The sequence below is a fragment of the Schistocerca gregaria genome, chromosome 2, assembly GCF_023897955.1.
Source record: "Schistocerca gregaria isolate iqSchGreg1 chromosome 2, iqSchGreg1.2, whole genome shotgun sequence".
In the NCBI taxonomy this organism is placed as follows: Eukaryota; Metazoa; Arthropoda; class Insecta; order Orthoptera; family Acrididae; genus Schistocerca; species Schistocerca gregaria.
Window position 1 is genome coordinate 476,042,430 of NC_064921.1, and position 13,893 is coordinate 476,056,322.

The 13,893-nt window shown below is 40.7% G+C and overlaps 1 protein-coding gene across 5 annotated transcripts in view; it reads left to right on the forward strand.

Moving 5' to 3' along the window:
• Positions 1 to 13,893, forward strand: part of LOC126326781 (tectonin beta-propeller repeat-containing protein 2) — a 203,987-nt gene that overhangs the window by 141,481 nt on the left and 48,613 nt on the right. For all 5 annotated transcript variants that reach the window (XM_049995790.1, XM_049995789.1, XM_049995791.1 and 2 more), the window contains one exon: positions 12,217 to 12,389. In XM_049995790.1, coding sequence (XP_049851747.1) covers positions 12,217 to 12,389 — 173 coding nt within the window. The remainder of the gene's footprint in view (positions 1 to 12,216; positions 12,390 to 13,893) is intronic.

Genomic DNA, 13,893 nt, shown 5'->3' on the forward strand with positions numbered 1-13,893 from the left:
TGCCAGTGGCAGCATCCTTCTTTGCCAAAGCCACGGAGGCGGCAGCGAGGTGGTATGACATGGGCATACAAAAACTGCCACAGCGTCTACAAAAATGCATCGACAGTGATGCTGATTATGTCAAAAAATAGCTAAATCTTCAAGCTGTAAACTCATGTAAACCATTGTAGAAATAAACAGGTGTATGTACTTGTAAAAAAAATAAGAGACCTTACTTTTGGGATTACCCTCGTACTTAAATTTAGTCTTGTTGTGCTGTTTATGTTTCCCATGAAAAATCAGTCATGTGTAGAAAGTTGGAATTTCTTCTATTATTTGTACTGAGAAAGAGCTGGCACACTAAACAGTACTTGCCTTATGGTCTTAGATTGACTTCTCTTGTCGCAACAGACTATTAAAATCTAGTGTCCGTTCAGTTTTAATCATTTTGTTGGAGTGCTTTAAAGGTATGGTTACAAGGAAAGTTACAAGTACTGCCACATTTTGCTTTCATTTCTCTCTCTCTCTCTCTCTCTCTCTCTCTCTCTCTCTCTCTCTCTCTCTCTCTCTCTACCTACATTATGCACTTCTACCAAAGAAACTGCTTACTGCTTCTACATTCATATAGAGACAGCAGATTCTTCGGAGAAACTACAGAAGTTTTATGTCACATATACAAGGTCTGTTAGAAAAGTATTGGACATCTGGCTGGGGGAGTGGGGGAGGGGGGGGGGGGGAGGGGAGAAACTGGCTTGCATGGAGCATTAGACACCTAATCACTCTCAAAGTAGTTCCCTTGGGACTCAACATTCTTCTCTCAGTGGTGCTCCCATTGTTGGAACCATGCTGAAAATCTTCTCTCAGTGGTGCTGCCATTGTTGGAAGCATGCTGGAAAAGCCTTTTTCGTAATAGAGTTTATCCCAGCAGTTGTTTCTACCATAATGCCCTCCCTTGCCTGAAATCGTGTTCCTTTCAGTGGCCTCTTGAGTTTAGGGAATAGCCAAAAGTCACAGTGGGCCAAATCAGTAGAGTAAGGAGCCTGTTGAAGCACTAGAATCTGGTTTTCTCCCAAAAAGGTCCAAATCAATTGTGAGGAATGTGCTACGGCATTGTCATGATGGAGGTGCCAATTTCCTGTTGACTGCAAGTCCGGTCTCTTGCATGGCACAGCATCACATAGGTGACGATGGGCATCCCTGAAGTACACTTTGGTGAGTGTTTGACCCTATGGTGCATACTCAAGGTGTAATACACCACAGGACTCACAGAAAGCAGTCAGCACCACTTTGACTTAGCTGTGCACACTTGGCGAGCCTTCTTTGGTCTTGGTGACAAGGGATGCTTCCACTGTAATGAGCGGAATTTGGGTTCTGGGTCATACCTGTACATCCAGTACTCGTCACCAGTTATTATGGTGTTCATGAAGTCAGGATCACTGATTGTGGTATGCAGCATGTCCTGAGAGACTTCAATGCGAAGTTTCTTTTGCTCTGCCATCAGCAGTGTCAGTACGAATTTTGCTGACACTGTCTTCATGGCCAAATCTTGTCACATGGCCAAATCTTGTCACATTTTAATGTGCTGAAAAAGTGGTGATGCTCAACTCTTCTGCAATTTCTCTGATAGTCATACGATGGTCCTGCATTACCACAGTGCTCACTTTGGCAGTGACCTAGTCATTTTGGCATGTTGATGGTCAACCGTAGAGTGGCTTGCTCTCCACCGATGTGTAGCCATCTTCAAACCAGTTGTAGCATTCCTTAATCAGTGTGATGCCTATAGCATTGTCACCAAAAGCCATCTTACTCTTCCAAATGGTTCCCACTTGGCTGTCTCCCAGTTTATGGCAAAATTTGATGCAGTAGCGCTGCTCCAGTCATTCTGTCATTTCCCTTGCAATGAAAAACTGATGCAAGCACTACACACTACCTCACTCAATTGCTGCTTGCCAGCAACTAATGCGATTGTCAGGTGGGAAAAAAATCATGCATGCTCACGAAGGTCAGCTCACGCAAGTGCGCTCTAGATTCAAAGCCATCAGGTGTTTGCAAAAAAAAAAAGTGGTAAGATACTTTTCTAAGAGAGATCGCATGTAATGACCATTATATTACGGAATCATGTTTGTGAAATAAAGGAAGAAAATGCCTGTGATAGCACTTTTTAGTGTGAACTAAAATTCTGTGCATGAAGTGAGTGTCCAGCACATTTTCTCGTTGTGAACTTGTACCATAGCCTTGTGTATGAAAAGATTTCTTTGACTACTACTTTTTGTCTTTTTATTTCACCTCTCAACCTGTTACAGAGGCTAAGCAGAACAAATGTTGGATGCAGGACAGTACTTTTGTTGTCGCACCTCTTCAGAACACAAGCTTTTAGGCTTTCTGCTATTCATTTCTGTTGTTGTTATGAGAATAATAATCTTTTCATGAGATACTAACTCCCTCCTACCTGAAATCATTGTTGTATATTGAGTCTGAAAGTTCTGAAGCAATGCATTCCATGCATGTACAATATAATAAATAATGACACCGAACTAAACCAATTGCCACAATATATTTGGAAGTTCTGATGGACAGGATGGCTCCTGTATCATGTATTCCTAATGTAAAATCAATATTTCTTGTATAGTTTTAAAACTGTTGATAAGACCTCCAACATCTATTCATACAAACAAAACTTATGCTGCAAAGAATTTTTGGAATTTGGGAGTAAACTGTTAAGTAAAGGTCTCATTTTGAATATTGTGTAATAAGAACCTCCGCTGCTTTTGTTATTGTAGAGCAATCATTAAAATGAATGTTTCTCATGATTTTTTCCTCAGTGATCTCAGCATACCACATGCAAAATATGTCTCCTTTGATCAAAATAAATGTGTCTTTAGAAGTTCTATTAATGACGTGTATATTATGGCTCCAAAAAATTGCTTAATTCCTTTATATTATGTTGTAGTTGCTTTGTAGGATCTTTTTTGGTGCAGTAAAGATTGAATTCATTAACTCAACTGGTTGTGGAAAGTTTTCTGCTGAAATCTCTTGGCTAGTTCTGAACTATGCATTTAATCATCATCTTTGACAGATACTGCTAACACTTTCCTAAAGAAACTTCCACATGGGAAAAATATATTAAAAACAAAGATTCCAAGACTTACCAAACGGGAAAGCGCCGGTAGACAGGCACAATAAATAAAACACACAAACAATCACACAAAATATCTAGCTTTCGCAACCGACGGTTGCCTCTTCAGGAAAGAGGGAAGGAGAAGGAAAGATGAAAGGATGTGGATTTTAAGGGAGAGGGTAAGGAGTCATTCCAATCCCGGGAGCGGAAAGACTTACTCACACACACACACACACACACACACACACACACACACACACACACACACACACACACACTTATATCCATACACATACACATGTGCTAGATATTTTGTGTGAGTGTTTGTGTGTTTTATTTATTGTGTCTGTCTACCGGCGTTTTCCCGCTTGGTGTGTGTGTGTGTGTGTGTGTGTGTGTGTGTGTGTGTGTGTGTGTGTGTGTGTGTGTGTGTATATATATATATATATATACACACACAGAATTACGAGCTTTCGCAATATATATATATTAAAAACAAAGATTCCAAGACTTACCAAGCGGGAAAGCGGCATCAGACAGGCACATGAACAAAACACACAAACACACACACAGAATTACGAGCTTTCGCAACCGGCGGCTGCTTCGTCAGGAAAGAGGGAAGGAAAAGGAAAGATGAAAGGATGTGGGTTTTAAGGGAGAGGGTATGGAGTCATTCCAATCCCAGGAGTGGAAAGTATATATATATATATATATATATATATATATATATATATATATATATATATATATATAAAACAGAAAGAAACTTCCACATGGGAAAAATATATTAAAAATAAAGATTCCAAGACTTACCAAGCGGGAAAGCGCCGGCAGACAGGCACATGAACAAAACACACAAACACACACACAGAATTACAAGCTTTCGCAACTGGCAGTTGCTTCGTCAGGAAGGAAGGAAGGAGAGGGAAAAATGAAAGGGTGTGGGTTTTAAGGGAGAGGGTAAGGAGTCATTCCAATCCCGGGAGCGGAAAGACTTCCCTTAGGGGAAAAAAGGACAGGTATACACTCGCACACACACACACACACATATCCATCCGCACATACACAGACACAAGCAGACTCCACCAAGAGTGTCTTTCCGCCGTCCACCTAACCTTCGTAACCTCTTGGTTCATCCCTATGAAATCCCCAAACCACCTCCCCTACCCTCTGGCTCCTACCCTTGCAACCGCCCCCGGTGTAAAACCTGTCCTATGCACCCTCCCACCACCACCTACTCCAGTCCTGTAACCCGGAAGGTGTACACAATCAAAGGGAGAGCCACATGTGAAAGCACCCACGTGATTTACCAACTGACCTGCCTGCACTGTGATGCTTTCTATGTGGGAATGACCAGCAACAAACTGTCCATTCGCATGAATGGACACAGGCAGACAGTGTTTGTTGGTAATGAGGATCACCCTGTGGCTAAACATGCCTTGATGCACGGCCAGCACATCTTGGCACAGTGTTACACCGTCCGAGTTATCTGGATACTTCCCACCAACACCAACCTATCCGAACTCCGGAGATGGGAACTCGCCCTTCAGTATATCCTCTCTTCTCGATATCCGCCAGGCCTCAACCTCCGCTAATTTCAAGTTGCCGCCGCTCATACCTCACCTGTCTTTCAACAACTTCTTTGCCTCTGTACTTCCGCCTCGACTGACATCTCTGCCCTTAACTCTTTGCCTTTAAATATGTCTGCTTGTGTCTGTGTATGTGCGGATGGATATGTGTGTGTGTGTGTGTGCGAGTGTATACCTGTCCTTTTTTTTCCCCTAAGGGAAGTCTTTCCGCTCCCGGGATTGGAATGACTCCTTACCCTCTCCCTTAAAACCCACACCCTTTCATTTTTCCCTCTCCTTCCTTCCTTCCTGACGAAGCAACTGCCAGTTGCGAAAGCTTGTAATTCTGTGTGTGTGTTTGTGTGTTTTGTTCATGTGCCTGTCTGCCGGCGCTTTCCCGCTTGGTAAGTCTATATATATATATATATATATATATATATATATATATATATAAGGGCCAAACTTTCAGGAAACATTCCTCACACACAAATAAAAGATGTTATGTGGACATTTGTCCGGAAACACTTAATTTCCATGTTAGAGCTCATTTTAGTTTCGTCAGTATGTACTGTACTTCCTCGATTCACCACCAGTTGGCTCAATTGAAGGAAGGTATTGTTGACTTCGGTGCTTATGTTGACATGCGACTCATTGCTCTACAGTACTAGCATCAAGCACATCAGTACGTAGCATCAACAGGTGGTGATGTCTTAATTGGGCCCCATGTTCTTCCACCTACGCTCAGTGGAGCACGTTATCATGATTTCATACGGGATACTCTACCTGTGCTGCTAGAACATGTGCCTTTACAAGTATGACACAACATGTGGTTCATGCACGATGGAGCTCCTGCACATTTCAGTCGAAGTTTTCGTACGCTTGCTTCTCAACAACAGATTCGGTGACCGATGGGTTGGTAGAGGCGGACAAATTCCATGGCCTCCACGCTCTCCTGACCTCAACCCTCTTGACTTTCATTTATGGGGCATTTGAAAGCTCTTGTCTACGCAACCCCGGTACTACAAAATGTAGAGACTCCTCGTGCTCGTATTGTGGACGGCTGTAATACAATACGCCATTCTCCAGGGGTGCATCAGCGCATCAGGGATTCCATGCGACGGAGGGTGGTTGCATGTATCCTCGCTAACGGAGGACATTTTGAACATTTCCTGTAACAAAGTGTTTGAAGTCACGCTGGTACGTTCTGTTGCTGTGTGTTTCCATTCCATGATTAATGTGATTTGAAGAGAAGTAATAAAATGAGCTCTAACATGGAAAGTAAGCGTTTCCGGACACATGTCCATATAACATATTTTCTTTCTTTGTGTGTGAGGAATGTTTCCTGGAAGTTTGGCCATTCCTTTTTGTAAAATATATATATATATATAAAATAGAAAGAAACTTCCACATGGGAAAAATATATTAAAAACAAAGATTCCAAGACTTACCAAGCAGGAAAGCGCTGGCAGACAGGCACAATGAACAAAACACACAAACACACACACAGAATTACTAGCTTTCGCAACCGATGGTTGCTTCTTCAGGAAGGAGAGGGAAAGACGAAAGGATGTGGGTTTTAAGGGAGAGGGTAAGGAGTCATTCCAATCCCGGGAGCGGAAAGACTTCCCTTGTGTCTGTGTATGTGCGGATGGATATGTGTGCGTGTGTATGTGTGCGCGAGTGTACACCTGTCCTTTTTTTCCCCCTAAGGGAAGTCTTTCCGCTCCCAGGATTGGAATGACTCCTTACCCTCTCCCTTAAAACCCACATCCTTTCGTCTTTCCCTCTCCTTCCTGAAGAAGCAACCATCGGTTGCGAAAGCTAGTAATTCTGTGTGTGTGTTTTGTTCATTGTGCCTGTCTGCCGGTGCTTTCCCGCTTGGTAAGTCTTGGAATCTTTGTTTTTAATATATATATGAAACTGTATACTTGGAAGTCGCCAAACACAATGTTGGGTGAATTCCAGATAGACCATGTGGCCATCTCCAAGAGTAACACAGCATAAATTCTGAATGTGAAAACAAGAAGAGGATTTTTTTGACTCAGACCACCATCTTCTACAGATAAAGACCAGATTACAACCCAATAGAAAAAAGCCAAAACTAAACAAAGTGCTGAGACCAGACCCCGAATACATAAAACTCAACAAGAAAAACATCTTACAGGAAATTAGTCTGACAAATACCACAAACTGGACAGAACTTGTGGACGTCCTCAAATGCACGATGAAATTGGGTCAACCTCCGAGAAGGAGAAAACACAGGTGGTGGAATATAATATGTGACCAAGCAATAGAAGAAAGGACCAATGCCTGGAAAAACATCAATAGTCGCAAAACATCAGAAAAATGGCAACAATTTCTCGTAATCCGAAAACAAACATCAAAAACTATTCGGAGGGAAAAAAGAAGTTATGACAAACAGCGACTAGATGAGATAGAACAAGACTTTAAGAAGAACAACATCAGGAATTTTTATAAGACGTTTAAAGAACATATTTCAGGATACCAGCCACCCAATCTTTGTTTCAAGAAACCGGATGGTTCACTAGAAACTAACACGAAGAATAACTGCCAAATTCTCGCAGACTATTTCAACAAACTTCTCAACTGCGAAAGACCTACAAAGGATATTCACTATGAGACGTCTACACCAAATCCTGACACTAAACCGCCAACCATCAATGAAATAATAGAAATTATCAAGACACTCAAAAACAATAGAGCCCCAGGAGAAGATGGAATTATTGCAGAACTATGGAAACTAAATGATGAAAGATTAACAGGAAAAATTCACAAAATCATATTAAACATTTGAGAAACAGAACAGATCCCTTCTGAATGGAAATGCGCTCTCATCCATCCACTCCACAAAAAAGGCGACAAAACTGAACCAAATAATTACAGGGGTATCTCACTCGTACCGGTCACATATAAAATCCTATCAAAAGTTCTCATGAATAGATTAGAAAAAAAAATGTGACCCACAAATAGGAGAATACCAGGCTGGTTTTCGCAAGGGATGATCATGCATAGAGCAGATCTGGAATCTGAAAATGATTCTCCAGATGAGAAACACCCGAAACACAGTGGTTACTTTTGTAGATTTTAAAAAGGCCTACGACTCAATAGACAGATTAGGACTCTGAAAGACGCTGGAAGAGTTCAGCATTGACAGAAAGACAAGAGCAATCATTCGAGAAACATTAACTGACACAGCCTCCAAGGTTAAATTTATGGGGGATATCTCGGAACCATTTGAAATCCATACTGGAGTGCGACAGGGTGACGGACTTTCACCATTACTCTTTAATATCATTCTTGAAAAAATTATCAGGACATGGGAAAAAGAAGCCAAAGGAATCCAAATTGGCATTAGAAAAGACAATAGATTCAATGTGAAGTGTTTAGCTTTTGCGGATGACCTTGCAATCCTCACAAATAATAGAAAAGAAGCCACTAACGCCATAGAGAAGTTACATGAAATTGCACAAAGAACTGGCCTGCAAATCTCATATGAGAATACCCAGTACATAGAAAGAGTGCCACAAGACAAATTGCCTATTGTGACAACCCATGGGAAAATCGTACAAGTACCACGTTTTAAGTACCTGGGAGAAATCATCCAGCCATCAGGGATCAACCTAAAGGCCAATGAGGAAAGAATTAAAAAACTACAGAAAGCATATAAACTCACGTGGAACTATTATAACAAAAAGTCCATATCCATTAACGCAAAATTAAGGCACTACAACGCTGTCGCACTTCCGGAGGCACTGTATGCATTTGAAACAACACAAACAGGTAGGCAAACTAAAATCAAAGAAATAGAGAAACAAGAAAGGAAAATTCTCAGGAAAATTTTTGGCTCGATACAAGAGCAAGGAATCTGGAAGAAGAGACCAACATCAGAATTATATAAATACACAGACAAGATTACGGGTACAATAAGGAAAAGAAGAATGTAGTTCTACAGACATATCCACAGGATGACTGAAAACAGAATTTAAAAGCGAATTCTTAAAGTCATCAACTCAGGCAGGGGAAAAACAAAATGGATAAAAGAAGTTGAAGAGGACCTCAGACAAGCACACATAACAGTAAACGATGCAGAAAATAGAACTGAATTCAGGAACATCATCAAACAACATAAATTTGACACCACAACACAGAAGAGAACAGGATGCAAATGGACAGTGGAGCGAAAGAAACAACACAGTGAACACATGAAGAAAATTTGGGCTCAGAAAAAACATAAACAATCATCATAAAGGAATTCAAGTTCAAACGCTCTATTAAATGGGAATAATCGAAAATAATAATAATATGTGTGTGTGTGTGTGTGTGTGTGTGTGTGTGTGTGTGTGTGTGTGTGTCTATCAACATACCAACCAGCACAGAGAATATTTGTCCCCTGCATTTCTTATAATATGAGAGCCCCTTTTATTCTTGAGTCTGCATGATCTGTCCTACCTTTTTAGCCATCTCCAACCCATCTAACGAGTGAGGTGGCGCAGTGGTTAGCACACTGGACTCGCATTCGGTAGGACGACGGTTCAATCCCGTCTCTGGCCATCCTGATTTAGGTTTTCCGTGATTTCCCTAAATTGTTTCAGGCAAATGCCGGGATGGTCCCTTTGAAAGAGCACGGCCGATTTCCTTCCCAATCTTTCCCTAACCCGAGCTTGCGCTCCGTCTCTAATGACCTCGTTGTCGACGGGACGCGCTCCGTCTCTAATGACCTCGTTGTCGACGGGACGTTAAACACTAACCACCACCACGACCACTACCGCCACCACCACCACCACCACCACCACCACCACCACCACCACCACCACCAACCCATCTCTCTCTTCTCCCCAATGAAGGAACTAATAGGTCCAAAAGCTAGGATATTCTATCTTACTATGTGTATATCGATTCCATTAGAACTGCCGATAGCCTTGGGAGAGCCAGCCCTGACAAAACTCTACCACCTGGTGAGCAAGATGTATTAGACAGGCAAAATACCCTCAGACTTCAAGAAGAATATAATAATTCCAATCCCAAAGAGAGCAGGTGTTGACAGATGTGAAAATTACTGGACTATCAGTTTAATAAACCACAGCTGCAAAATACTAACACGAATTTACAAATGAATGGAAAAACTGGTAGAAGCTGACCTCAGGGAAGATCAGTTTGGATTCTGTAGAAATGTTCTAACATGGGAGCTAATACTGACCCTACAACTTATCTTAGAAAATTGATTAGAGAAAGGCAAACCTATGTTTCTAGCATTTGTAGACTTAGTGAAGGCTTTTGACAATGTTGACTGGAGTACTCTCTTTCAAATTCTGAAAGTGGCAGTGGTAAAATACAGGGAGTGAAAGGCTATTTACAATTTGTACAGAAACCAGATGGCAGTTGTAAGAGTCAAGGGGCATGAAAGGGAAGCAGTGGTTGGGAAGGGAGTGAGACAGGGTTGTAGCCTATCCCGGATGTTATTCAATGTGTATATTGAGCAAGCAGTAAAGGAAACAAAAGAATACTTCGGAGTAGGAATTAAAATCCATGGAGAAGAAATAAAAACTTCGAGGTTCACCGATGACATTGTAATTCAGTCAGAGACAGCAAAGGACCTGGAAGAGCAGCTGATCAGAATGAACAGTGTCTTGAAAGGAGGATATAAGGTGAACATCAACAAAAGTAAAACGAGGATAATGGAATGTAGTCGAATAAAATCGGGTGGTGCTGAAGAAATTAGATTAGGAAATGAGACACTTAAAGTAGTAAATGAGTTTTGCTATTTGGGGAGCAAAATAACTGAAGATGGTCAAATTAGATAGGATATAAAACGTAGACTGGCAATGGCAAGGAAAGCATTGCTGAAGAAGGAAAAATTTGTTAACATCGAGTATAGATTTACGTGTCAAAAAGTCGTTTCTGAAAGTATTTGTATGGAGTGTAGACATGTATGGAAGTGAAACGTGGACGATAAATAGTTTAGACAAGAAGAGAATAGAAGCTTTTGAAATGTGGTGCTATAGAAGAATGCTGAAGATTAGATGGGTAGCTCATGTAACTAATGAGGGAGTACTGAATAGAATTGGGGAGAAGAGAAATTTGTGGCACAACTTGACTAGAAGAAGGGATTGGTGGTTACGGCATATTCTGAGGCATCAAGGGATCACCAATTTAGTATTGGAGTGCAGCGTGGAGGGTAAAAATCGTAGCGGGAGACCAAGAGATGAATACACTAAACAGATTCAGAAGGATATAGGATGCAGTAGGTACTGTGAGGTGAAGAAGCATGCACAGGATAGAGTAGCATGGAGAGCTGCATCAAGCCAATCTCTGGACTGAAGACCACAACACATGTGTATGTGTTGACAGTACTAAAATTTTTGACTCCTGATTGTAATTAGTGGCCAACAATCCTGCCTCATAATTTTATAGTTTTCTGAAGTGAATTTGCATTTTGATTTAATAAATAGTAAAAAAATAACAATTTTTGTAGTATTAATATTTTTTATTAGATTTGTTATATTTTTGATTGTTTATGGAAATGGCTTGTAACATAATCTGTATAGTCTACTGATGTATGTAAATAACAGAAAGAGTAAATGTAACAACTTACTGTATAATCAAGGAAGTATTTCTGTTCCACCAACGGCTTACCAAAACATGACTTTTGTATCTGATTTATCGTATTACTGTTACACTTTTATTACATGTAATAATCACTTCTTTTCATGAATGAAATTTGTAGCAAAGCTCTTGGTATAAAATCCAATCAGTTGAAACAAAAATACCAGATTTTTAATTAATCATGTTTATCCGTATCTGAAGCGTTAACTTCTGCAATAATTTTTTCAGAATATATTTTGGTCTGATATTAAAGATGTTTCTGGCAGAATGCAAGTACGTTAGTAGTAAAGAAGACCTTTTATGAAAAAGCCAAGCTTGGAGTTAAAACGGGTGCACAAAATAGAGTGCAAATGTTGCTGGCAGATGCAGTGGGATGAGGAGATGTGTCAGATTGGGTGGGTAGAGGAAGAAAGGAGTATTGGCATGGAGAGATACAGTAGGATACGAATACTGGAGGGTCGGGGGGGGTGGGGGAGGAGGAGGTGTTGGACAGATAGAGGGGGAAGAGGAGATGGACAGAGAGATGGGTAGGAGGAGTTGGTCTGAGATAGAGAGAGAGAGAGAGAGAGAGAGAGAGGAGCAAATTTGTGCAACATGTGTTATATACACATGCGGGTGTAGCCGTGGGTAAAAAGTTAATGATTATGCAAAATTTAGCTAGTGATTTTGAAAGCTAGACAAAATTATTTCTAAAATTATATATTTTGTATTTCGAACTACAATCAAAAATCTCCCTGCACTTTCGAGTTGATTTCTCCAATCCTAGTGTACCTTGTAGCCGTGGTAGTTTCCCGTTACATGTGGGTCCATTTGGAAAAATCTGTCATTTTATTATTTCAGTTTTTCATTTCAGTTATTGCTTTACCTGTAACATGAGAATGCTCTATTCTCTTTTTTTGCTGAAAACACTGACTTTGATTGTTCCAGATAATGTTCGGTTCACTCATGTGTCTTGTGGGCGAGATGTCATCTGGGCGTGTGATGCACAAGGAGATATTTATATGGCATTTGGAATTCCTCAATCTGTTTCAAGTTCCACGTTCTCTCCTGCATGGATACCAACGGATGAAAGAACTCATACCAAGATTCATTTTGTCAAAGTGAGCATTTGGATGTGAATGCAGATTACTTTTTATTTTCTCCTGTCTGAGATACTGAAAAAAAATATACATTTAGAATTTTCATTAAAAATAATAGCAATAGCAAAAAAATGGTAAAAAGCCATTTACAATTAATGTAAGGCCGTAGAAATAGTATGGTACATCACAACACAAATGCTTTGATACTGTACAGGATATCCCAGGAGGAATGGTCAATACTCTTGGATGTGACAGGAATGATCATTTGAAGCAAAAAAGTCTAGAAAACATGGGGGCTTTAAAGAACATGCCTTAAGAGTTGTAGGCACTTCTTCAGTAGAAGGGATGTGTTTCACAGTTGTGAAAATGAAAAAGTACACATAAGATTTGGACTTTAGAGGCGTGAAACTCTTGTACTGTAAGTCCTTTGCTTTCAAATTTTTGGGGGAAGGTAATATGGATCACAACAAGAAAAATTCTAGTGAAAACAGGCTCTAAAATGCAGACCTTAAGAGCTATGAGTACTTCTTCATTAGAAGAGAGATGTTTCACAATAGCAAAGGTGAACAAGTGGTCATAGCTCTTGAGATATGCAGTTCAGAGACCATGTTTACAGAACACTTTTTCCGCCCATACTACCATCTCTCAGGCAGATAGTTTCTTTGTTTCGAATGATCATTCCTGTCATATCCCTGCATATTGACCATTCCTCCTGGGACACCCTGTATGGATGATTGTGGGCTTAGTGGTTTCTTTTGCTTTCCAATAATCATTTCATTCTCATAATGTAATTTATATTAAAAACAAAGATTCCAAGACTTACCAAGCGGGAAAGTGCCGGTAGATAGGCACAATGAATAAAACACACACACAGAATTTCGAGCTTTCGCAACCGGCGGCTGCTTCGTCAGGAAAGAGGGAAGGAAAAGGAAAGATGAAAGGAATGTGGGTTTTAAGGGAGAGGGTAAGGAGTCATTCCAATCCCGGGAGCGGAAAGACTTACCCTAGGGGGAAAAATGGACAGGTATACATACACACACACACACACACACACACACACACACACACACACACACACACACACACACATCCATCCATACATACACAGACACATATATCTGCTTGTGTCTGTGTATGTATGTATGGATGGATGGATGGATGGATGGATGGATGTGTGTGTGTGTGTGTGTGTGTGTGTGTGTGTGTGTGTGCGCGCACGCGCGCGCGAGTGTATACCTGTCCTTTTTTTCCCCCTAGGGTAAGTCTTTCCGCTCCCGGGATTGGAATGACTCCTTACCCTCTCCCTTAAAACCACATCCTTTCATCTTTCCTTTTCCTTCCCTCTTTCCTGACGAAGCAGCCGCCGGTTGTGAAAGCTCGAAATTCTGTGTGTGTGTTTGTGTGTTTTATTCATTGTGCGTATCTACCGGCGCTTTCCCGCTTGGTAAGTCTTGGAATCTTTGTTTTTAATATATTTTTCCCATGTGGAAGTTTCTTTCTATTTTATTTACATCATAATGTAATT